The sequence below is a fragment of the Ursus americanus genome, chromosome 26 (assembly GCF_024610735.1).
Source record: "Ursus americanus isolate L20-20 chromosome 26, mUrsAme1.1.p, whole genome shotgun sequence".
Classification (NCBI taxonomy): domain Eukaryota; kingdom Metazoa; phylum Chordata; class Mammalia; order Carnivora; family Ursidae; genus Ursus; species Ursus americanus.
This window is the reverse complement of record NC_142152.1, coordinates 8,505,502-8,531,978: the sequence shown is the minus strand read 5'-3', so window position 1 is coordinate 8,531,978 and position 26,477 is coordinate 8,505,502. Positions and strand designations below refer to the sequence as shown.

The 26,477-nt window shown below is 41.7% G+C and overlaps 1 protein-coding gene across 3 annotated transcripts in view; it reads right to left on the bottom strand.

Annotated features, from left to right (window-relative positions):
* Nucleotides 1-26,477, bottom strand: part of PRKCH (protein kinase C eta) — a 367,061-nt gene that overhangs the window by 218,655 nt on the left and 121,929 nt on the right. For all 3 annotated transcript variants that reach the window (XM_087855982.1, XM_045810456.2, XM_045810457.2), the window contains one exon: nt 1,196-3,154. In XM_087855982.1, coding sequence (XP_087712108.1) covers nt 1,196-1,558 — 363 coding nt within the window. In that variant the 5' untranslated portion in view covers nt 1,559-3,154. Of the gene's footprint in view, nt 1-1,195; nt 3,155-26,477 lie in introns of those variants that run through there.

Below are 26,477 nucleotides of genomic sequence, written 5' to 3'. Positions count from 1 at the left end.
CCATCTATAATTTTACAGAATATATGGTAAAATTACCAGTTCCTCAAAGTATAAAATATTGAAATGAGTCATTAGTATCCACCTGATTCCACCACTTGTTAATTTCAAACAGGTTTTCTATACTGATTCACATTCTGGACTCAAAACTGACATCCTCTGAACTTAAACCATTAAACTCCAGAGAGTCTTCAAACAGCTTACTCCACTCCGCCAAACCAGACCACTTCACTTTAAGTATCATTGCATCATGTAAAAGTGGGAAGGAGAACACCTGTATCACAAAGACAGTACGAGGAATAAGAACCAAAAGCATTTTTAGCACTGAGTAGAGTGCTAATAGAAATTTTAATTTATTTGCCGCAGAAATGTTGTCTCATGGGCACTATGTGAAAAGGAGAGGCAAGCAGGAAGTTGCGGGTAACAACTTGTCAATACACAGAAACACCAGCAGGTGAGATGGGGAGAACTGGGGGTGGTCCACAAACTACCGAGTTCTCAGACCAATTAGCAGCAGAAAGGAGCATGCAAGACTCACACCTCTCAGGCTGTGACAGAGCTACCTAAGTTACTTACAAACACATGTAAACCCCATCTCCTTGGAAAACTGCTAAACAATAAAACTTTGCCAACGTGCAGACCCAGGAACCCAGATCCCTGCCAGTGTAGGTTGTGTACCCATGGGATGTAATGATCTGCATGCTGGAACACGTGTGCACGTCAGAGCAGCTGAACCAACACGTACCCATAAACATTATGAATAATACTTGCGAGAATGTATGGCTTTCTCCTAAGAAGCGCTTTCAGTACTTTACTCGGATCAAGTCACTTTCCTATCACATCTTACTCGCCTTCCCTTTGTACTACCCGCATGCGGTGAGTTAGGACGCCTTATCCAAAGTCTGAGCGGAGGGGGGGTCACTGCCTCCGCCCTGACTTCCCGTTAGCCCAAGCTGCCATCCCAAAAGGGGACCCTGTCCAGGCTGGCTTCCTGGAGACACACATGAGCCCTCACACACCCACCGCGGTCGCGTCACCAGTGCTGCGGCCACCTGGGCGAGGACTAAAATCTGGAGGGAATTCCCTCCGCCGCGGAGCTCGGCAACAGGATGGGAAAGCGGGACCCAGGCGAGATTTGAAAAGTGGAGGGGGAAAGAGAGTCAAGTGGACACAACCGGGAGGGATCACAGCTACTCACCCAGCCCTCGAAAGTGTCCGAGGCGCCGGCCGTGCGCAGCAGCTCCTGGAATTGCAGGGTGCAGTTGGCCACGAAGTGGTCATAGCCCAGGGGCGTCTCGTGGAAGACGGCCAGTTCGAGGTGGCCACCGTCGGTGACGTTGGCGCAGAACTCTTCATTGTACGTGGGTTTGTTGGTCTTCTGTTTGGTGCTGGTCTGGCCCACGCGCACCTGGTCCACGCTCACCGTCAGGTAGGGGTCCAGCAGCTGGTAGCCCTTCTTGAAGAGCGAGTGGCGCAGGGACCAGCGGGTGGGCTGCAGCCCCACAGCCTCGCCAATGCGGACCCTCAAGTAACCATTGAACTTCATGGTGCCGGACGTCATGCCGGCGCCGCTGCCCCGGCCCCGGAGCGGGGGGGCGGGGGGGGCGCTGGCTCACAGCGGGAGAGCCTGGAGCCCCTGCTCAAGCCAGCCCTCGCGGCAGCCGCAGGAGTGGAGGCAGCTCCTGGGAAAAGCAGCGCCCAAGCCCCCCTCGACTGGTCATTCTGCCTCCTCCGCGGGACCTTCCCCTCCCCTCCTTCCCTTGCCTCCTCCCTCGCGAGGTGGAAAGGAGGGGAGCCCGGAGCCGAGCCCTCCGCGAGCTGGGGTAGCCCGACTGTCCCTCTCCAGCGCGCGGCGCTTCCCGGGGGCCCTCAAAGGATTCGCCCCTTCTCGGGAGCCGGGAAGCTCCTCTCCTGGAGAGCCGGAGCGACCCGTCCGGTTAGCTCCAGCCCCAAGCGTCTCTTGCCCCCGCCTCCTCCAGCTTCTGCTCCTGCCCCCGCCTCCGCGGGCTCACGCTCTCCCCCACTCGGCGAGCTTCAAACCAGGAAGCAGCTGCCGCCGCATCCCCGGCAGGAGCCTCGCGCCGCCAGGCTCCAAGTTCACAGAAGCCCTGCGCGGGGTTCCGCGCCTTTCGAACTCCGGGGGCGTGGCGCACAGCCGGCCGGGCCGTGGGCAGGTGGCCGGGCGCGCGCAGCTGGGGAGCCCCACGCCGGTCCGCTGGCCCCGCTCTGCGCTCGCTCCCTGTCGCGCGGGGTCTGGCTGTGCTCGGTGGGCGAGAGGCTCCCCCAGGTGCAGGCCATAAAGGGCAGAGCTCGTGGCCCAGCGCGAGCCAACACCTGAGGCCGGGGAGACAGGTCCAGAGAGTGCTGGGGGGCGGAAGGAGGAGGGGGGAGCAGGAGCCGGGAACCCGCGCTCCAGGAGTGGCCGGCACCTTCCTTACCACCGGAGGAGTTGGGCTGGCGAGCCTGCCTGGCGCTCTGGGAGAGGCCCTGGCCTGAGCGGGCGCATGGCGGGGAGGTTCCTTTTCCTAATCTTCACAGGGATGGCTCATCCCGGGTTCAGCTCAGGCCCATCCTGTTTGTGCGCCTTTCCTGCAGAGAGTAATTACACGGTGGTTTTTTTGTTGTTGTTTTTAATAGGGTGGTAGTAATGATGGAAATCCTGTCCTCCTCCTTCCTCCGAGAGGTGTGTCTTGTTGCACAAAGAGCAGGAAAGGTCGGTTCTGAAGACAGACATGGCTGAGATGGACTAAGTCTCCCTGCGGGGTGGACCTGGTCTTCCAAGCCCTGCATAGCAAGGGCAGAAGACGTTTACACACAAGCACTGTCCCTGACACACGTGTGCGGAAGAAATCGCCTCTTCGAGGAACATTCCAGCTTGTTGTGTTTGCGAGTCAGAGTGGGCAGCCTTTTGTTCCTTCCCACCCGTGGGTCCAGGAGTTTTGGGGCCCTTGGGTGAACCGTTCCATCTACTGTGCTTTACCACAAACCTTGCTCCCTGAGGGCCAGCCACAACCAATTTGTCTCCCATAAAGCCTCGGCCAGTTTTAAGGTACTTAATTACATTCCGTCTCGCTGTTCTGGTTCCCCCGAGAGCAGATGGGTCTTCCGAGCCCTGTTTGGGCCTCTGGAACTGAGGAGGTTCTCAACAATTTCACTCCTGTGAATAGAGGCACACTAGAGAATGAAAACAAGAACAATGGTGGGAGAGGGCCTGTCTTAAAAACATCAAAACTTCTTTTAAGAGAACAAGGCAGGGATGCAGCACATAATCCTAATGACACTTTAGCTTTAGGCAGGGCTTATAAAGCAAGCTCCCAGACATCCAGGGAGCTCCCACCTGGCCCTGGTGCTCCAGGGGAAGAGGTCAAGGGAACCATTTGGGTCAACTCTGTCACCCTCTCCTCCAAAGAGCAGGCCTCTGGCTTTAAGAACCACTGAAAGATGGGCTGCTGTTGGACTTTGGCACTAAAAAAAGACAGTGCAGCCCTGGGGTTGGGATGTGAGGGGACACTAGACACTCCATCTCTGTCCTATCAGTGCTAGGTACAGGTAGGCAGTGGTGACAGAGTCAGGAGAAAAACAGCGGTCGTACCTGCCCTGCTGGGGCTTAAGTCCCACAGCAAGCGAAAACAAGATACAGATCACACACATGGGCTGTGCAGTGAAGGAAAAGCTCAGGTGCAATGGGCCAATGGAAGCTGGAGGGGGTGATCAGGGAAGGGTCCCCTGAAGAAGTACATAGCAAAAGGATCAGTTTATTCAGAGTTCCCAAGGAAAGGACAGTTTGACCTGTTTCCAGAACAGAAGGGACTCCATATGGCTGAAGCCAAAAAAAAAAAAAAAAAGTAAGGGGAAAGTGGCTGAAATTCACCTGAAAAGGTAGGTCAGGGCCCAAGACTGATCAGACTGATAGGTCATGGGAAAGTCTTTGGACATGGTCTGTGGGCAGCTGGAAACTGCCAAAAGTTAAGCAGGGCCAGGGACAGGATGAGATTTGTCTTTTAAAATCTCTGTCTCGGGGGTGCACCTGGTGGCTCAGTGGGAAGAGTGTGTGACTCTTGATCTCAGGGTTGTGAGTTTGAGCCCCACTTTGGGTGTAGAGATTACTTAAATAAATAAGCCAACAAACTTAAAAAAAAAAAATCTCTCTTCGGGGCCATGTGAAGAGTGGATTGGAAGGAGCAAGCGTGGGTATGGGGAGACCAGTCGGGTGGCAGATGCCAAAGTCCCAGGAGAGGAGACGGTGACTGGGACTCGGGTGGTGGTAATGGCTATGGGTGTGAGAAGTGTTTAGGAGGTAGAGCACTCAGGCCTTGGTGTTGGACTGAATGGAAGGAATGAGGAAGAGGAAGGTGTCAAGGATGGCTTGCAGGTACCAGCTTAAGCAGCTGTGTGGATTGGGGAGCCATTGGTGATTAGGAACCACTAGAGAAGGAGCCGATTTGTGGAGGGAGAGGAACAGTTCAATTTGAAACATACGAGCCTCAATATACCTTGATACATTTGAGTTGAAATCTGAAGTGGGCACTCAGCCAAGCGCTTGTGAAGCTCAGAGGAGCAGTCCGAGCTAAAGACATAAAGTGAGGGGCCATTGCCATATAGACAGCAAGCAAAGCCAGAAGAGTGGATGACCTCGTGATTGTGGGGGAACGATGGGAATAGAGGGTAGCATGAGGAAAGAAAGGGCCTTAGGATAGATCCCTCCAGAAACCCCAACATGTATAGATGGAAGAGAGGCAGGCAAGGGAGATCCGAAGCAGCAGCAGAAGCATCAGAGAAAACCCTGGAGGACACAGTACCCAGGTATTATGAAAACCAACCAAAGCGTTTTCAAACAAGAAGTAATTGGTTGGCTAGGCCAAATGACACTAAGAGGTTGAGTAAATAAGGACTAAAGGCAGCCGTGAAGAGATGGCAATGGACATCCTTAGTAATCGTGGAGCCATTTCTGTAGAGGGATGGGGGCTGAAGCCCGTTTGGAGTAGCCTGGGGTGAAAAATAAGGAAGTGGGGAGAGTAAGTATAGACACTCTTTCAAGAGGTTGGGCTGGAATGAGGAAGAGAGAGCTGAGGAGGAAGACGGGACCACTGGGTGGAGGGGTATTTATTAAGGGGGAGGAACATAAGAAAGGAGAGAAATCGTGTAGTTCTGAGACTGTAGGCAGGAATGCCATCTGAGACACAGGGGAAGAAAGGGCACTTAGTTTAGGACAAACATCTATGTTTGTGGCTTTCAGCCTGCTGTCCAAAATTGCCTCTCTGCAGTCCAGAGACACGGTGACCAGCAGCCCCAACTGCCCAGATTTCCAGCTTCATGGCCCCAGTGGAAAGAGGATTTTCTCCAGTCACTTCCTTAAATCAACCTGGGGAAGACCCTGAATGTCCCAGCCTACGTCATGTGCCCTTTGGTGGCTTCTGGCGGGGGGTGGGGAGGAAACACTAGGCAAATAGTACATAGCACACAGTACAAAGCCCCTGTGGGAAGGGACCATCTGCCAACACAAACCTCACTGTGTCACAGCTTCTATCTGGAGCTGGTCCTGACTTTCAAGGAAGGCAGGGGACAAGAAGTCACCTCTCTATATACTTCCCACCCCGACTAGCAGCATGTAACGTAATGTAGTAACTTGCATATTCGTACTGACTGCTTTAAACTCAGTGTTATAGGTTCTTTTATACGGCAGCTTGTGTGGGTTTTTTTTTCCTCTATTGCCATTACTATTTCTTTTCTCAGTCACACTATAACTTTGGACTTCTCATGTACAATTCCTAGCACATTATCTAAATGCTTTTCTGATTGATTGCTTGATTGACTGAATTGCTGCCATTTGTCTAGTTTCTTAAGGAACATTTCCCACAACCTCCATTCCACTTTAAAATAGAATTAGAGAATTTAGAGAATAAAACAGCTAGGTCAAAACCTATCCCATGTCATGATGAAATGGCACAACCTTTGGAGGGCAGTTTGGCGGTATACATCAAAAGCTTCAAACAGGGACACCTGGGTGGTTCAGTCAGTTAAGCATCTGCCTTCAGCACAGGTCATGATCCAGGGTCCTGGAATCGAGCCCCACATAGGGCTCCCTACTCAGCGGGGAGTCTGATTCCCCCTTTCACGTTCCCCTTGCTTGTGCACTCTCTCTCCCTCTCTCTGTCAAATAAATAAATTAAATCTTAAAAAAAAAAAAAAGCTTCAACAAACCAGTTCTTTGCCTAAGGAGGTCTGGCAGTAGTAGAATGACTAAGTAAATTATAGAATAGCAACCGAATGGAATGGTTATTAAAATGGCACATGATCAACAACATAGAAAAAATAGTAAATATTTTTAAATGTAGGGTAAGAAATATAAATAGTCTATGAAGTACCTCAAATATGTAAACCAAAAGATAAAGAAAGCAACACAGTAAATGAAAACAGCTCTTACGGTGTTGGACTCACAAACAAATAATAAACGTACTTATCTAAAAGGGCTCTGAAGATAAAGTAATTCACATGAAGTATTTGATACATTGCCAAGCACATGTTACATTTCAACTGTGACCTTGGCTGTCATACCATCATTTACTGAGCATCCACCAGCATTGTATCAAGCCACTTGACAAACATTATTTCATTTGATCCTCGTGTCAACCAAATGAGGTGTTATTATCTCTATTTTACAGATAAGGAAACTGAGAGTCAGAAATGTTAAATGGATTGAAACATAGTTCGCACATGGTAGAGTTGAGATTTGACCCATTTATTTAAATGCATGCCCAGGGTGCCTGCATGGCTCAGTCGGTTAAGTGTTGACTCTTGATTTTGGCTCAGGTCATGATCTCAGGGTCATGAGATCGAGCCCTGCATTGGGCTAAGCACTGGGCATGGAGCCTGCTTGAGATTCTCTCTCTCCCTCTCCCTCTGCTCCTCTCCCCAACCCTCACCACCACTCGCACACATGGCCCTCTGAATGAATGAATGAATGCCTAAACCCCATCCCAGAGTGGTTGTAATGCACAGTAGGATTGAAAACTACTGCTGCACACTGAGGATAAGGAGGAAGACTGAGATTCCCAGTAGGCAGGAGAGGGTGGTGTGCAGGGCAAGAGTTAGAGCAGCGTTGTTCCCTATCCGTTTTCTAAACATGCAAAGGTACATACAAATAAGTGGGGCCACCATGTCCTACTTGTAGGTGTTCCAAAAAACATAGAAAAAGGTAAGATATTTCACAAAGATGGTAATATTTCTCAGAATGGAAGGAGGGCACTAGTCTCCTATTGGAAAGGACACAGTGTATTAGGCAGAATGAGTTGAAAAAGACCGTCACCTGGACACATCATTGTGAGGTTTGTGGACCCCAGGATAAAGGGAAGATCTTCCATGACTTACAGGAAGAAACAGAAACACAATCAGGGGGTGGGAGGGATGTGGGACGCGTGAGCCAAAGGCTCCTAATGCACAGTGTTCAATGGGTCAATGGCTTACAGTGAAAGAGGGAGCTTACAGTGAAAGAGGGAACAAGGGGAAGGAAGTGTGAAGGGCAGGAGTCCTTAAAGGGCAGGCAGAGTGGATGGGCAGAGCTTCTCAGCCTTCCTCAGGCTTCCTCAAAAGAGGAGCCTTCCATTACTATTTGCCTCAAAAGCCCACTTAAGTAAGACAGATTCCGGAGACTGAGGTCAGAGCAGAGAAGCAAGCGTAAAAGTAATGCCCTCATAAAAGGTGGTCAGGCTGATAACACTGTACTGACAATTGCCTGGACATAGCCTCGTGATCAAGAGCGAGAACTCTGTAAAACATTTCGGTCGTTGGTTCCTACCAGGAAAATCAAATGAAGGTAAAAATGTATGTGTGTAAAGAGAACAAACACAAATCTCTCCCCTGGCTGTTTTCTTTTTTTGGCATAGCGCACCGACTTAAATCTACCCACATTAGAATATTTTCATTTGAAATCCTTTACGTCACCTAAGTGCATTTCTTAGTAGGTGTGTGGAAACCTGGACAACCTTACAGTCATTCAATTAAGAAGCAGGTTCAGAAATGTCCTCAGCCTGAGTTATAGTTGTGTGGATTCAAAAAAAAAAAAAAAAAAGACACACATCATCTATAATAAAAGATCATTTAGAGGAGCCAAGACTAATGACGTTTAGTCACCTCAAACATTGCGTTGTACCCACCTCTGTAATAGCTACATAAAGTAACACGTCACCAAATGAGGCAAAAATATCTTTTCAAACTAAAATAGTTTAAAAATCCTTAAGTCCCGGGGCACCTGGGTGGCTCAGTCGTTAAGCGTCTGCCTTCGGCTCAGGGCGTGATCCCGGAGTCCTGGGATCAAGCCCCGCATCAGGCTCCTCCGCTATGAGCCTGCTTCTTCCTCTCCCACTCCCCCTGCTTATGTTCCCTCTCTTGCTGGCTGTCTCTATCTCTGTCAAATAAATAAATCTTTAAAAAAAAAATTAATTCTGACGAACCTACAGTAACGTACAAAGAACTTACGATAGCTCCTCATTTTTAATCTATTCTTGTTGTGTTAGTATTTTTAAGAAGCACTAGTGATAGAAGCGAGTGTATATGGTTTACAATAGTAATGACTTTCTCTAAAGCCTATTATTAATTTAGCTATTGGACAGTTTGTTTCATTAACCTTTATCAGTTAGTTCCAGTCCATTCACAAGCCACGTGGTTATGAACTACAAGTAGTGACCACGTTATTAGATTTTGTGGCGTGTGTAAGAAACCCATGAGAGGAAAATGATCATTTTGCTCATCTTTCGCTTGCCCTTCACTGGGTTTTCTCCACGTTGTTGGTGGCATCCACTGGTTGGCTCAGTGACCAGGCTTACTGAGAGTTTTATACAAGTTATTATTTCTAAAGCATTTGGAAGAGTACCTGGCGTGAAGTAAGCAACTTTACAAATGTTTTTAGTATACGTGGCTTTTTCTTCTTTTCATTTATGCACTTTGGGATTCTTCCATAACGAAAGTTTCAGCAACTTATCAAAAGATTTTTAAGCTAATATTAAAAAACTATACACCAAATCACAGATAAGTTTGACTTTAACCCTTTGAAACTGTAATCATTTCCTGTCATCTTTCTGGTGAAACTTCAACGTTTTCTGATTCTTGGAAATGAAAAGCAGTTTGGCCCTTGTTCCTAAGAGGGTATAGTTCATAGGAAGGAGACATTAAAAAAAAAAAAAAGACCTTTTGTCCTTGAAATCCTGATAATGAAGTATAAAATTTTCACATCATCCCCAGTCATCTTTCTCATACAAGGCCAAAATTTAACTTTCTACAGAACTAATCAAGACGTCTTCTACATTAAAATCCTTCAAAGTACTTCCCCTTCTCCCTTTTTAGAACTCTGAATTGAAACATTTGTTTTGCACACAGAACGTTAGCAAAATGTTTATTGTAGATACTAGAAGAGCAAAGCACGTAAATACTTTGTAGTCAACCAAGGTACTATTTATTTTGAATTCTAATTTAATAAAGTCCCACCATGCAGTCAACATAATTTTAACTCTGGAAGCCAACAGGTGATAGGAGGGCATTTCAGGCAATCTGACCATGAGCTTTGGGGTGGAGTGGGGAGTTGGACAACCCCGAATTGACCTTTTTGACAAAGTTTAACAAGCCCAGCTGGTTTTCCTGCACTCAAGTTTAAGAACCCTACACGTAAGAGACAATAACATTCAAAGACAGGTTTATAACCTCCAAAACTGTTAGACGACCTCAGACAAGTCACACAATTGTACAGAATTAAATGAGAAACCAACTTTAATACACGTTGCAAAGTCTTACCACATTATATAAATGTTATCAGTTCTGTCTTATACGACTGCTCACTTTCCCTTCCCCCCCACCTCATTCTGGCTGCCTCACACTCTGCCCCTTGGCATGAAGAACTGGTGTTTAAGACCTAACACAGCCCCACAGCCATGCAGGGACTCAACCCTGCCAACCACAAAACCCTTCAAATCAGAGACAGATATTTGACTCATTCTCTTCAAATAGAATCAAATTGAGATTCTAAAGATGGCAGAAAACTTGAAAAAAATAACACCAGTAGTAAGAAAACAAAAGAGAGAGCTGTTGAGTATAACAAAGAGAAAGGGAGAGAATAAGCTCATGGGCTCAATGGGCATAGAAATACAAACACCCATATAGTACTCAGATGGAGCTTAGGCTTGGTACAGGAGAAAGGAAGCCGGCAAAGGAATTTTACACATTTCCCTGAGTTACTCATTTTTTCTAAGAGTCTGAACAACTGAAATCAGGAAACACCTGTGCTTGTTAACATTAGTTAGGAAATGACTTTAAAAACTTGGACTCAGTTTAAGATAACTGATGGCAGGCAGTGATACCATTCCAGAGTCTATATTTCCATGTAAATGCTAAGCTATTTCTCTTAATTTGGGCCCATTTTTGTAATAGCAATCAGAGATTCAATGCATTATATTTATGGGGTAATTGTTACAGTTTTTAAGATTTAAAATTACCTGGCACTTAGCCGCATGTTTATTTTTTGTTCCCATTTGTAATTATCCGATGATTGCTATAACCACCCAGAAACATGGCTGTCATTACTTTGAGATAAAGACATATGGAAAGAATGTTTTAAGATTAAAGACAAAAATATGGCACTGTAATGAGAAGACGGGTCAGAACGTAAAAGTAAGAACATAGCAAGAATGGATCCTTTGCTAGGATCCTTTACATGCTAGACAACTCTAGACCAAAATATTATTTAACAGATGAGGAACTAGAACCAGAAATAGGGCATTTTCTGGATAGTTTATTACATAATCCTGGGTCTTCAGAATATGGCGCCTGAGCTCCCCAGAACAGATTCTAGTCTCAAGTAAGTTACTGACTCAACATGTCTTATCTCTAATTGATTTATGTAAACAGCAGTATCATTTATATTGCTTTGATATGTTTTGTTAAACAATAAAGTAAAACATAAATTATGGTACAGTCAATGATTTATATCAGTGTTTTTAGGAATACAATGTCAGGCAAATTTGTTTCTGGCATTTTCCTTTGACATGCCAGTAAAGTTAGAGCCAGTGAAAAAGTATTTTTGTTTTTAAGAAAACTATAAAAATTTTCTACCAGTGAGCAACAAAGTTTATATGGATTATTCTAGTGTCCTAGAATTTTATTGTATCCCACTTTTTAAAATAGAAGGATATTAGGCTACACTTTGTTCTACCCAAATTTTGTTTTAAACTCTTGAAAAAATGTCTTTTCTATGTTTAATAAACACTGTAATGAGTAATGTAAATTATTTTTGTAAAGATCTATTTATTTGAGAGAGAGAACACACACATGCGTGAGCACCTGCATGAACAGGGGAAGGGGCAGAGGGAGAAAGAGAATCTTCAAGCAGCCTCCCTGCTGAGCACAGAGGCAGACCTGGGGCTCAATCCCAGGACCCTAAGACCATGACCTGCGCTGAAATCTAGAGTTGGATGCTTAATCAACTGAGCCACCCAGGTACCCCTAAAGATTTATTTATTTTAGAGAGAGAGAGGGCACAAGGTGGGGGAGTGGTAGAGGAAGAAGGGAAGAGAAAGTCAAACAGACTCCATGCTGAACATGGAGCCCAATGTGGGGCTCAATCCCATGACCCTGATATCAGACCTGAGTTGAAACCAAGAGTCAGATGCTTAACCAACTGCACCACTCCAGTACCCCCAAGAAATGCTAATTATTAATCATTGTGATTTAGAAATGTTAATTATAATAACTTAAATGAACTTCAACAGACTAATGTTTGTTGAGGTTAGAGTAAAAACACATATAATCATCAAGAACAGTGCTCTGACATAGAAAGGAAACAGGATCTTTAAATAAGAAAAGTGATTTTTTGTTTTAATAGTTTATTAAGGGGTATGTACTATACCAAAACATACATAAGAGGCTATATACAGTGACAGGTACTAGACTTGCCCTCCCAGTGAAAATAGCTATAAATATCTAAGGTAACCAATTCCAGGCATTTGACAATAAACACTGCAGCACTGTGATCCTTAAGAGGAGAGAAACACAGAGAGAGCTCCATGTCTTCTTCTTCAGCTTTCTACTTAGAGACACCAACTGAACTAAAAAGAAGTGGAATCCAAGGGAATATGGAAGTCTAGCTGAGCTGAAGAGGTACACATAGAATTTAGAATGTTTGGGGTCCCTGGACCCCAGAGGATATTCCTTTAAGGCAGGATATCACAGAGAAATGAGCTGTGTAGGGGAGGAGGATGATGGACTTCATGAGTGTTCCCCTGCAGCCAATGTGCAGGAGGAGACTTCACAAGGCCTAGCAGAAAATGGCTGCCGCAAGTAAAAAAGCTGGGCCAAAACATCACACGCTCTGCAGTGCAGGAAACATAAGAACATTGGCCCAGCCTAAGTGGAGAGGCCTTCTTAAGCACCTCATGTATTCAACTGAAACTCCAAAGAGGCCACACCCTAGGAATAAGTACCATGCCCCAGAGAAAGGGCCATGTCCCAAGACTAAGGACAAAACCAAACTACAACTGCCCTAAACAAATAATAAAATAAAGCCTAACAAGATCAAGAGGATTTGCCAGTAATTTAACAGCCTCATAGAAAGAAAGCTCAACAGCCTTTGAAGGAAAATAAGATAATCCAGACTCTCTATAACTCCTTGATAACAATATTCAAAAATAATTTTAGGGGTGCCTGGGTGGCATAGTCAGTTGAGCGTTCAACTCTTGATTTCAGCTCAGGTCGTGATCTCAGGGTTGTGAGATCAAGCCCTGTGTGGGGACTCCATGCTCAGTGTGGAATCTGCTTGAGATTCTCTCTCCCTCTCCCTCTGCCCCTCCTGCTCATGCTCGCTCTCTCTCTTAAATAAATAAATAAATCTTAAATAAATAATAATAATTTTAAAAATATTAAACATGTGAAGAAGCAGGAAGATGTAACCCATAATCAAGAAAAGAAGCAGTCAATAGAAGCAGAATCCAAAATGATCCAAATGTTGGAATTAACAGATGAAGCCCTTAAAATAGCTCATATCAATATATTTAAAGATGCACAGGAGAAGATGAATATACTGAGTAAAAAGATGGGGAGTGAAAGCAAAGAATAAACCAAATGGATATATTAGAAATAGAAAGTAAACTTCTGAAATTACATGTATATCTGGAGTTCTCAGAAGAGAGAAGAAAGAATGGGGTAGAATAGAATTTGAAGAACGATGGCTGAAAATTCCTCTAATTTGGTGGAAAATGTCAGCCTACAGATTGAAGAATCAACAAACTCCAGGGAGAATAAATACAAAAATAAAAATCACACCTAGGCACATCATAATCAAAAGGCTGACAACCAAAGATAAAGAATAAATGTTGAAAATAGAGAAAAAAGTCAATTACATGCAGGGAACAATGCTATGAGTGACTTCTCATTAGAAACAAGGGAGACCAGGGGCACCTGGGTGGCTCAGTCGATTAAGCATCTGCCTGCAGCTCGGGTCATGATCCCAGCTCAGGATCCCTGCTCAGCGTGGGGTCTGCTTCTCCCTATCCCTTTGCCCCTCCCCCCCACTCATGTTTGCTCTCTCTCTCACATAAATAAATATTCACCCCAGAATTCTATATGCAGTAAAATTTTCACCCCAGAATTCTATATGCAGTAAAAATTTCTTTCGAAAGGGAAAACAAAAAGACATTTTCAGATAAATGAATGCAGGAATAATTCACTGAAAACTATAAGAAATTCTAATAGAACAGTTATTTAGGATGATGGGAAATGATACAAGGGAAAATCTAACCTACAGGAAGGAAGCACCAGAATATACAATACTACAGGAAGAAAAGCACCAGAAATGGCAAATAGACATGAAAGTATGAAAAACTATCTTCTTCTTTCTTCTTATAATTTATTTAAAAGACAAGGCTATTTAAAGACAAATATATTGTGGAGCTTTTAACCATGTAAAGTAAAATACATAACAACAGTAACAAAAAGGATAGGGAGTTAATAAAATTATATTATTGTAAGATTTTTATATTTCACATGAAATTGTACAATATAAATCTAAGTAGACTGATAAGAATGTGTTGTCCAATACAGTATTCACTAACCACAAGTGACTAAATTTAAACTTAATTAAAATTAAATATAACAAAATTCAGTTCCTCAGTTGTGTTAGTCACATTTCAAAGTCTTAATAGTCACATGTAACTAGTTACTCCCATATTGGAGAAGCACATGGAACATTTCCATAACCTAAAAAAATTTAGTTGGAGAATTCAGACAACCACTAAAACAACAACAACAACAAAACGCCACAGATGGATAACTTAAAATGAATTAAAATAGTCCTAAAAATATTTTATTAACCAAAACAAAGAAAAGGAGGAAATAAGAAAAAAAAACAGGACAAGTTAAAAAACAAACTTAAATCTAATCATATCAATAATTATATTAAATATAAATGAACTGAACAATTCAGTGAAAAGGAAGAGATTGCAAAGATGAACAAAAAGCAAGATTTGACTATATATTATCCGCACAAGATGCATTTTTAAGACCAAAATAAGTTGTAAGTAAATGGAGGGAGAAAAGATAAACCAAGCGAATCTAAGAAAGTTAGTGTTGATATAATCATGCAAGGTAAACTTCAAGTCAAGGAGAATTATCCGAGTTGAAGAATAACATTTCTTAATAACAAATTGTCATCATAAAGACTTAAAATTCTAAATGCCTGTGTGACTAAAAATCTTCGAGCACAAGCAAAAATGAGAATTAAAGGGACAAATATACAAACCCATCATCATAGTTGAAGATCTTAACTCCCCTCTCTGTAATTGATAGAAGAACTAAACAACAACAACAAAAATGACCTGAACAATATTATCAACCACCCTGATCTGACATTTATAGAATATCTCACCCAGCATCTGCAGAATACACACTGCTTTCAAATGTAGATGGAAGAGTCACTTTATTAGTCAAAATTCTCCAAAGAAAAAGAACCAGTAGGATAGATGATAGATAGATAGATAGATAGATAGATAGATAGATACATACATACATACATACATACATACATACGTACGTACATACATACATAGATGCATATATAGACAGATAGATAGACATTTAGCATAAGGTATTGGTTCATGTGATTAACAGAGGCTGAAAAGTCCCACAGTCTGCAAGCTGGAGACCCAGAAAGCTGGTGGTGTCCTTCAAAGCCCTGGAAGCCAGAGAGCTGATGGTGTAGATTTGAAAGCCTGAGAATCAGGAGTTGCAAGGGCAGGAGAAGATTGATTTCTCAGCTCAAGTGGTTGGGCAGATAGTATAGTTAACCTTCCTCTACCTTTCTGTTCTATTCAAGCCCTCAACAGATTGGATGATACCAACCCACAACGTGGGCGGGAAAGGAGAGGGAAAGGATTGAAAAACCTGAAGGGCCAAGGGTTGCAAGGCTTACTGCAAGGCTTTGGGCCAGGAATGCTGCGGCCTGAGGCAGGGGAGAAGGGAGGTTTTGGCAACAAATTGCCCTTCTACTCACAGATATCTACATATTCAAACAAGTCCACATGACGATGTTTTATTAAATGGCTGCTAGTATTCTCAATTAATATAACCAAGAAATGTATTTCCCTGTCAAGCTTTCTCTATGATATAGTAGAGAAGAAGTCAAGATCTAGAGCCAAACTGCCTCGGTCCAAATCCTGGCTCCTCTGCTCATCCCTGAGCAAGTTACCAACCTCTCTGTGCCTCAGCCTTAACATCTCTAACCTAGGCATGATAATACCTGATGTCTGTTATTTTGAGGATTAAATGAGTTAATGCATGCAAAATGGATATAGCAGTGTTTGACACACAGTGTGTGCTCTAGGAGTATTTTGTATTACTATGGAATGAATAAGTCCCTCTCTTCCCCTGAGGAAGTGAGTTCATAGAATGGTTAGAGGAAGAAACAGGAGTCAGGGAGCACACGCATTCCTTAGACACATCTGAAAGGCTCACAACCTCAATCAGACATTCTGGGGCTTAACACCGATATTGTTAATTGTATGATTAATTAAAGTGCTTAAATGATCATAATTATGAGTAATTTTCATGAATTGCATGAATAATTTTCACCAAGTATATGTTTGATGTTTTTAAACCTCAGGGTTCTAAGTAAAACAAATTTTTTAAAAAATGAACGTTGAAGGCAATAGTCGTAGAAACAAAACTAGACCTAGACCCCCAAATCAGGTGAAAACCCTATTCTATCTTGATTTGCTACATGATCCTCAGAAGCAGGAAAATCTCTTCTTTCTATAAATACTACTGGAGCTGGGAAGACAACTGATCTGGGGTAAAAAGGATGAGTAGAAGTGCCCAGGTCTTCACTCACTTATGCCAAAGAAACGTATTAAGCACTTACTACACGTTAAGCACTGTGCTGGGTGGTGGAGATACAACGGCAAGCAAGATAAATTCGTTTACTACAGTCTGAGGGGTTGACAGACCAACGGACAATTACCATACAGTGTGATAATGACTATGGAAAGCAGGAGAGCCCATCCTATTTGGGGAAGCAGTGGGGAGGAGTCCCTTCCCAGAGGAAGTAATATCTAAAGTGATTCCAGTAGGCATATCCAGGTGATAGGGGTAGAGAGAAAAGAATTGCAAATAGAGGCTGGAGCCTGCAGAAAGCAGTCCGTTTGAAAAGGTAGGCAGGGTGCAAGACCTTAACGTTCATGTTAAGGAGTTTAGATCTGTCTTGAGAGAGATGAGAGGCTACGGAGGGTTTCTAGCAGGAGCCAGACATGGAGATATCCACATGATACAAGGATCACTCTGGCTATCATGTAAAAAATGGGTTGACAGAGACCAAGACTAGGGGAAAGTTAATTGATCTTCATCCCAATGAGAGATGAGCCGATCCATGAGCAGGATAGTGGCAGAGTGAATGTCAAGGATCGGCAGACCTGGTAACAGGTCGGATGTGGGGGATGGTAGCAAGAGAGGGTGAAGCCAGACTTGGATCTCTGCATGGGGCAACTGCACAGAGAAAGGTGGCCAGTCCCCAAGAGAGGGGACACTAGTGTGGAGTTGGGCATGGTGAGCGGAGTTGGCTCAGATGAGTTTTTAAAAGGTTTCAAAAGTTGTTAAAAAGGGTTAAAAGTACCTGAAGACATCCAAGTGGAAGAAGTGGACAGATGGGCTAAAGATACAGACTGGGAAACATCAGCATCAAGAAGGTACCTGGAGCGTTAGGCAGAGGTGAGCCTGCTCCGGAGGCCTGGGGAGAGGTCTGGAGGGATGGGGGTGTGCAGTGTGGGGAAGGCTGGAGGGTGTGCTGCCAGGGTAGCAGAGGCTGTGGTATGCAGCAGGCAAAGTCTGGGGATAAACTTCAGTAAGGTCATCTTCCATTAGCTGCTTAACGATGAGCGTAATAAAGCCAGCTCCTGGGATTGATCTATCGATTCTAAGAAAGCCAATTAATTTTATTCTTTTCCAGAGTTGAGTTTAGCATTTCAAATAATTTGTAAATGAATTTGCATCCTATTTGTAAGTAAATGCTTCTGGTGATAAAGACTTCGAAATGAGAGAACATGGCTACACTAATAGAACTTAATCAAATTATTAGAAAATCAGCAGCAGCTGCTCTGAGGGGAGGTGAAGGACTTACATTATCTCATATGACTCAGGAGCCCCACATCCAAATCTAAATCTGAGAGGCATTATACTTGTGTCACATGGGAAGGAACATTTTCTTTATGCAGGGAAAGTTTCATATGGGACTGTGGGATTAAGTGCTAGATGTCTACTTAATAAATTATAATACTGGAAAATTTTATGTGAAAAATAAAACGTTTTTACCCTCACTGAAACAAAAATGTGGCAATCTTAACTAATGCATATTACTTTCTTCCGCAAGCCCCAGCATTAAAATTTCACAGGCTTTTCATATTTGAAATGCATAGTGCCATCTAATGGCCACAAACCATAAATCGAAAGACAGGAAGAAAAAGGATCAGTATTAAAATAATACTAATAAACACAAGTAATATCAAACAAATTTCAAGTTTCAAAATTGTTTAGTCAACTGACCTTGCATACAATTGTATCTTTTTCCTAATCATTGTCATGTGAATTACAAAAAATCATATTGCATAGATAACTAGAGATGATATTTTAAATTTAAACAATTTACGACACATCTATAACCATAAATTATACTTACTTTTGTTTAAATCACAAGATCATTAGAAACAATGTGTTCAAGAAATAATATGTTCAAGTAGGATGATTCTATTTTTTAAAAAAAGAGGTAGAATCAGGGGTACCCCTAAAGGAATTTATCTTGATTTTTATAAGGCATGACCAGTGTTCTGCATGGAAGATGATGATTCCAAACATGCTCCCAGGAGCCCATCAAGACTGGGGAGATTATGGGCCACTGAAGGAATCTTGGCCTCTAAAGAAAGAGGAGCTGGCGTCCATTGGTTCCTTTCTGGAAAGCTGTAGCACATGACATGACCCTGCTCCAGCCCCTGGGTCAGAGGAATTTTCCATTGCTCACACACGCCACCCAGCTCTGGGGGCATAAGTAGGAGAAGGGAGGGCAGGAACATGGCTGTGTACTGTCTTACTTAATCTCCCCCGAGGAGCAGCCAGGCTTGGTATTCCAAGAACAATGCCTCAAAGACTGAGCCTTGGGTGTGGGGCTCCCAAGCCACATGAGTCACCTTCCCTTCCAGCTCAGTGGCCTCTTCAAGGCTAGATCTCTTTGATCTCAGCCCTTCTGAGGTGGTGTGAACGCTCTGCTACAGGAATTGATAACTCCCATAAGAATTGCTTTAAAAATATCGTGCTATACTGGGTGTTATATGCAACTGATGAATTATTGCATTCTACATCTGAAACTAATGATGTACTATATGTTGGCTAATTAAATTTAAATTAAAAAAATATCCTCCTCTAATTGAAAAGGTTTTTTTTTAAGTATGCTGTTTTACTCTTCCCTCATCAAGTAGGACATTAACATGACAAAAATTCCACTAAAATGTCACGAATTGTAAAAGTGATATTTTACTGTTTAGTCTTTCCCATCTGTCTTTAAGTTCTTTGGGGAATGAAGATCACACATTGCTTTATGCAATACTGAAATATTTCTTGAATTAACTTCCAGGCTTGTCAGAATGCAAGGGGGATTCCAGTAATGAAAAGCCACACACACAAAAAGCAGTTTAAACAAAAGGGTTAAAAACATAAGTTATTTATCAAGGGCTTATTCCTTTATATGGAGATCATTAGAAATGATTTCTGCAAATTGGCAGCAACATCAATACTAAGTCATTACTTTCCTTGCTTTCTTCTTGGACTCAGATAAGACTCTAAAATGGGCTGGAAAGGGAGAAGAGGTAAGAGGTGTGATAAGCAATGACTTGTGAATAAGGTTGAGAACCATGGGCTAGATGCTGTGGAGACCAACATATCATTACAGGCTACACCACGCTCTGGGAACCGGATTAGGCAACTTGTGTACATTATGTCATTTAAGCCTCACAACCATCCTTTAAGATAAATGTTAATATTCCATCTTGAAGCACAGAAAAAAAAAATCTTTTGCAGTTTAGGTTAGTTACTGAGGTTCCACAGCCAACAAGAGGCAGAGAAGTTAAGTGTAATCTCAGCTAATTAAGTGGCTCTGTCCTCTGGCTGGTCCAAGGACTGGCAACAGCAGTATCATCTGGTAATTTTTCCAAGGAAGATGTTTTTAAAAATTTCTTTCAATAATTCTGTTCAGCAGAGCAGTCCGAGAACCACTTTATGGGACCTGGAGAAAGGTCTTTAGAGATATGCCATAGGGTTCTCTTTGATCTTTCTTCTACTTCTTTTGCATTTTTTAAAAATACAATATTTTTGTTGTTTTCTCTGTTTATAAAAGAATCCATTCTAAATTATTTCTCAGAAGATACAAACAAGCATTAAAAAGAAAATGAAAAATGACTAGTAGCCCGACCACTTAAGGTAAACACTGACTTTCTTGGGACATCTCTTTCCAGACCCTTTTCTATCTTTATACACATTCACACATATTTTGACAGTAGAATAAGAAATGCATAATATTACTTTTTTTTCATTTTTCAATGTACCATGCACATCATTTCAGACAATAAATAGATCTACAACAACACATTGAATGCTCATCTTATGCTCCATCAAAGAAATCTACCCCCTAGTCAATATCAACATTTAGCCAAATCTAATCAACATTTTGATTAGTGACTTAAACGAAGGGGTATGTTAGTCAAATATGTGGATGACATAAGCTGGGAGAGCTGGCTAATATACTAGATTTAAAGAATTACTGTAAATTGTCTGGAGGGAAGATGGCAGAAGAGTGGGAACCCTCATTTCATCTGGTCCCTTGAATTTAGCTAGATACCTATTAAACCATTCTGAACACCTGTGAATCCTGAGACCTAAGAAAAAATGGCTGCAATTCTAGAAATAGAAATGTGACCACTTTTTGCATGGTAGGAGGTGCAGAGAAGTGAATCTGAGGGGATATATTGGAAGATAAACCGTGGGTGGGGGGGAGCCTCTATAAGTCAGCGACCAGAAAGTGATACAGCAGCAGAGTGCAAAATTGGAAATTTGAGACATCTCTTCAGTGGGAGACGTCCCTGCCTGATAGGTGCTCAGGTGGCAAAATAGGACAGAATCCTAGGTGGGACAGTGTGGTCTCAGGATCCCCAGGGCCACAGAAAGAATGGGGGGTGCCTGAGTGCGGCAGAGTTCCCAAGCATTGGCGCAGGGAAGCAGGCTACAATCAGCAAGCCTGGGAGTGGGCTCTCATCTGGGTGTTGCCATAAACCACAAACCGGGGCATGATCAGGTGACTGCTCTCCAAGTAGGGGCCCAATAGGCGGCAGAACTGCAGCGGCCCTCCTCCCTCCTGTGGGAAGACTGGTGTGGGTGCACACCTCAGGAGTCTATAGTTTGGTGCATACAAATGTGATTGACTGCTTTTCCCTGAGGGTGCAATGAAGAGTGGGGGTCATGATCCTTCAGCTCTGGGGCTGGAGATCAGGGCACCACCATTTTCATATTTTTTCATCCTCTAAAGTGGCATGGAAAGTCTTCAGGGAACAAAAGCCACATAGAGCAACCCGAAGCAGCTTACACTGAGCCCAGCCCCTGGCAAGGGGTGATGCAACTCTGCCCAGACAGACACCTGAGAATCAGTGAAACACGGCCCGCGCCCAGAATATCAGCAAGAACGTCAGGTGAACTTGAAGCTTAGGAATCACACAGAACTGAAACACTCCTGCACTAGGAGAAAATAGTATATAGAATTTGAGGTTTTTTCTCATGAGTATTTAGTCTTTCAGTTTTAAATTTTCTTTTTCTTTTTTCTCTTTTTTCCTTTTCAACTAGTTTCTTATTTTATCAATTCTTTGTTTTTAAGTCTTTTTTTAGTTTTCATTTTTGCACTTATATTTTATAGATATGTTATTTTAGCTTCCTTTCACTGTATTCAATTATATATATATAGATATATCTTTACAATTATATATATATATCTTTATATATATATCAATTATATATATCAATTATATATAGATATAGATATAGATATTTACAATTATATATATATATATATATATATCTTTACAATTTTGGGATTTAGTGTCTTCTAACAAACAGACCAAAATACATCCAGGACCAAGTATATCACCCTGTTTTGTGCACCTGTGAGATTATAGTCCCTCTTTTTTCCCTTTTTGGTTCTTTTATTTTTTGGTTTCAGATCTCTTTGGATTTATTTGGTGTGTATTTCACTGGGGTCATGGTTGATATTTTTTATTTTGTTCTCATTCATCTATTTTTCTCTGGACAAAATGACTAGAAGGAGAAATTCACAACAAAAGAAAGAACCAGAGGTAATACTCTCTGCCATAGATTTAATCGATATGGATATAGGTAAAGTGTCTGACCTAGAATTCAGAAAAATGATGTTAAAGATACTAGCTAGGCTTGAAAAAAGCATAAAAGACACTAGAGAATCCCTTAGTACAGAAATAAAAGAACTAAAATCTAATCAGGCCAAAATTAAAAATGCTTAAACTGAAAATCAGCCTAAAATAGTTGCTCTAATGGCTAGGGTAAATGAGGCAGAAGAGAGAGTGACATAAAAGACAAAATGATGGAAAGTAAGGAAACTGAGGAAAAGAGAGAAAAACAACTAATGGAACATGAGGGGAGGCTTCAAGAAGTCAGCGAATACAATAAAGTGAAACAATATTAGAATTATTGGGGTTCCAGAGGAAGAAGAGAGAGAGGGAGAGGGACAAAAGGTATATTTGAGCAAATCATAGCTGAAAACTTCCCTAATCTGCAGAAGGAAACAGGCATCCAAGTCAAGAAGCCACAGAGAACCCCCCTCTAAATCAATAAAAATAGATCATCACCCCAACATACAATACTGAAGCCTGCAAATCTCAGAGATAAAAAGAAAATCCTGAAAGCCCTTGAGACAAGAGATCCTTAACCTACAAGGGTGGAAACATTAGACTGGCAGCAGACCTATCCACAGAGACCTGGCAGGCCAGAAAGGACTGGCATGATATATTCAGGATACTAAATGAGAAAAACGCAGCCAAGAATACTTTACCCAACAAGGTTGTCATTCAGAATAGAAGGAGAGATAAAGAGCTTCCAGGACAAACAGAAATTGAAAGAATTTGTGATCACTAAACCAGCCCTGCAAGAAATATTAAAAGGTTTCCTGTAAGTGAAGAGACAGCCCAAAAGTAACATAGAACAGAAAGGAACAGAGACAATATACAGAAACAGTGACTTTACAGGTAATATAATGGCACTAAATTTATATCTTTCAATAGTTACTCTGAATGTAAATGGGCTAAATGCTCCAGTCAAAAGACATAGGGTATCATATTGAATAAAAAAGGAAGACCCATCCATATGCTGTCTACAGGAGACTCATTTTAGACCCAAAGGCACCTCCAGATTGAAAATGAGGGGGTGCAGAACCATTTATCATGCTAATCGATATCAAAAGAAAGCTGGGGTAGCAATCCTTATATCAGACAAATTAGACTTTAAACCAAAGACTGTAGTAAGGGATGTAGAGGGACACTATATCATACTTAAAGGGTCTATCCAACAAGATCTAACAATTATAAATATTTATGCCCCTAACTTGGGAGCAGCCAGTTATATAAACCAATTAATAACAAAAATTAAAGAAACACATTGATAATAATATAATAATAGTAGGGAACTTTAATGCCCCACTCACAACCACAGACTACTTCATCTAAGCAGAAGATCAACAAGGAAATAGGGCTTTGAATGACACACTGGACCAAATGGACTTCACAGATATATGCAGAGTATTCCATCCTAAAGCAACAGAATACACATTCTTCTTGAGTGCACATGGAACATTCTCCAGAATAGATCACATACTGGGTCACAAATCAGGTCTCAACTGGTACCAAAAGACTGGGATTATTCTTTGCATATTTTCAGACCACAATGCTTTGAAACTGGAACTCAATCACAAGAGGAAATTTTGAAGGAACTCAAATACTTGGAGGTTAAAGAGCATCCTAAAGAATGAATGGGTCAACCAAGAAATTGAAGAAGAATTTTAAAAATTCATGGAAACAAATGAAAATGAAAACACGACTGTTCAAAACCTTTGGGATGCAGCAAAGGCAGTCCTAAAAGGGAAGACCATAGTAATACAAGCCTTAGTCTTTCTCAAGAAACGAGAAAAGTCTCAAATACACAAGCTAACCTTACACCTAAAGGAGCTGGAGAAAGAACTGCAAATAAAGCCTAAACCAAGAAGGAGACAAGAAATAATAAAGATTAGAGCAGAAATCAATGAAATAGAAACCAAAAGAACCGTAGAACAGATCAACAAAACTAGAAGCTGGTTCTTTGAAAGTATTAACAATATTGATACACCCCTAGCAGACTTATCAAAAAGAGCAATGTGTGTTATATGCAACTAATGAAACGTTGAACAGTACATCAAAAACAAATGACGTTTTTAATATGTTGGTTAATTGAACATAATAAAAAAATAAAAAATAAATTTAAAAAGAAAAGAGAAAGGACCCAAATTAATAAAATCATGAATGAAAGAGGAGAGATCATGATGAATACCAAGGAAATACAAACAATTTTAAGAACATATTATGAGTAACTACATGCCAACAAATTAGGCAATCTGGAAGAAAGGGATGCATTTCTAGAAACTTATGAACTACCAAAACTGAAACAGGAAGAAATAGAAAACCTGAATGGACCCATAACCAGCAAGGAAATTGAAGCAGTAATAAAAAAATCTCACAACACACAAGAGTCCAGGGCCGGATGGCTTCCCAGGGGAATTCTCCCAAACATTTAAAGAACTAATACCTATTCTTCTGAAGCTGTTTCAAAAAATAGAAATGGAAGAAAAACTTCCAAACTCATTCTATGAGGCCAGCATTACCTTGATCCCAAAACCAGACAAAGACACCACCAAAAGGAGAATTACAGGCCAATATCCCTGATGAGCATGGATGCAAAAATTCTCACCAAGATACTAACCAATAGGATCCAACAATGCATTCAAAGGCTTATTCACCACAACCAAGTGGGATTTATTCTTGGGCTGCAAGGGTGGTTCAGCATCTGCAAATCAATCAGTGTGATACGCTACATTAATAAAATAAAGGACAAGAACCATATGATCCTCTCAGCTGATGCAGTAAAAGCATTTGACAAAACACAGCATCCTTTCTTGATTAAAACCCTCCATAGTGTAGGGATGGAGAGAACATACTTCAATATCATAAAAGCCATCTACAAAAAGCCCACAGCAAATACAATTCTCAATAGGGAAAAACAGAGCTTCTCCCCTAAGGTCAGGAACATGGAAGGGATGTCCACTATCACCACTGTTGTTCAACATAGTACTAGAAGTCCTAGCTTCAGCAATCAGACAACAAAAAGAAATAAAAGCCATTCAAATTGGCAAAGAAGTCAAACTCTCACTCTTCACAGATGACATGATACTTTATATGGAAAACCCAAAAGACTCCACCCCAAAAATACTAGAACTCATACAGGAAATCGGCAACATGGCAGGATATAAAATCAGTGCCCAGAAATCAGTTGCATTTCTATACACTAAAAATGAGACAGAAAAAGGAGAAACTAAGGAATCAATCTCATTTACAATTGCTCCAAAAACCATAAGACACCTAGGAATAAACCTAACCAAAGAGGTAAAGGATCTGTACTCTAAAAACTACAGAACACTTATGAAAGCAATTGAGGAAGACACAAAGAAATGGAAAAACATTTCATGCTGATGGATTGGAAGAATAAATATTCTTAAAATGTCTATGCTACCCAGAGCAATCTATACATTCGATGCAATCCCTACCAAAATACCATTGACATTTTTCTTTTTTAAGATTTTTATTTATTTATTTGTCAGAGAGAGAGCACCAGCAGAGGAAATGGCAGTCAGAAGGAGAAGCAGGCAGAGGGAGAACATGTTCCTGGCCGAGCAAGGAGTCCGATGTGGGATTCAATTCCAGGACCCTGGGATCATGACATGAGCCGAAGGCAGACGCTTAACCACCTGAGCCCCTTAGGCATCCCACCATTGACATTTTTCACAGAGCTGGAACAAATAACCCTAAAATTTGTATGGAACCAGGAAAGACCCCAAGTAGCCAGAGGAATGTTGAAAAAGAAAACCAAAGCTAGTGGCATCACAATTCTGGACTTCAAGCTCTATTACAAAGCTGTAATCATCAAGACAGTATGGTACTAGCACAAAAACAGACACAAAGATCAATGGAACAGAATAGAGAACCCAGAAATGGATGCTCAACCCTATGATCAACTAATCTTCAACAAAGCAGGAAAGAACATCCAATGGAAAAAGACAGTCTTTCCAACAAGTGGTGCTGGGAAAATTGGACAGCCACATGTAGAAGAATTAAACTGGACCATTTTCTTACATCATACACAAAAATAAACTCAAAATGGATAAAAGACCTTAATGTGAAATAGGAATCCATCAAAATCCTAGAGGAGAACATAGGCAGCAACCTCTTCAACCTCGGCCATAGCAATTTCTTGCTAGATATGTCTCCAAAGGCAAGGGAAACAAAAACAAAAATGAACTATTAGGACTTCATTGAGATAAAAAGCTTTTGCACAGCAAAGAAAACGGTCAACCTACATAATGAGAGAAGATATTTGCAAATGACATCTCAGATAAAGGGCTAGTATCCAAGATCTATAAAGAACTTATCAAACTCAAAACCCAAAGAATAATCCAATCAAGAAATGGGCAGAAGACATAAACAGACATTTCTCCAAAGAAGAAATACAAATAAATGGCCAGCAGACACATGAAAAAATGTTCAACATCACTAAGCATCAGGGAAATACAAATCAAAACCACAATGAGATAC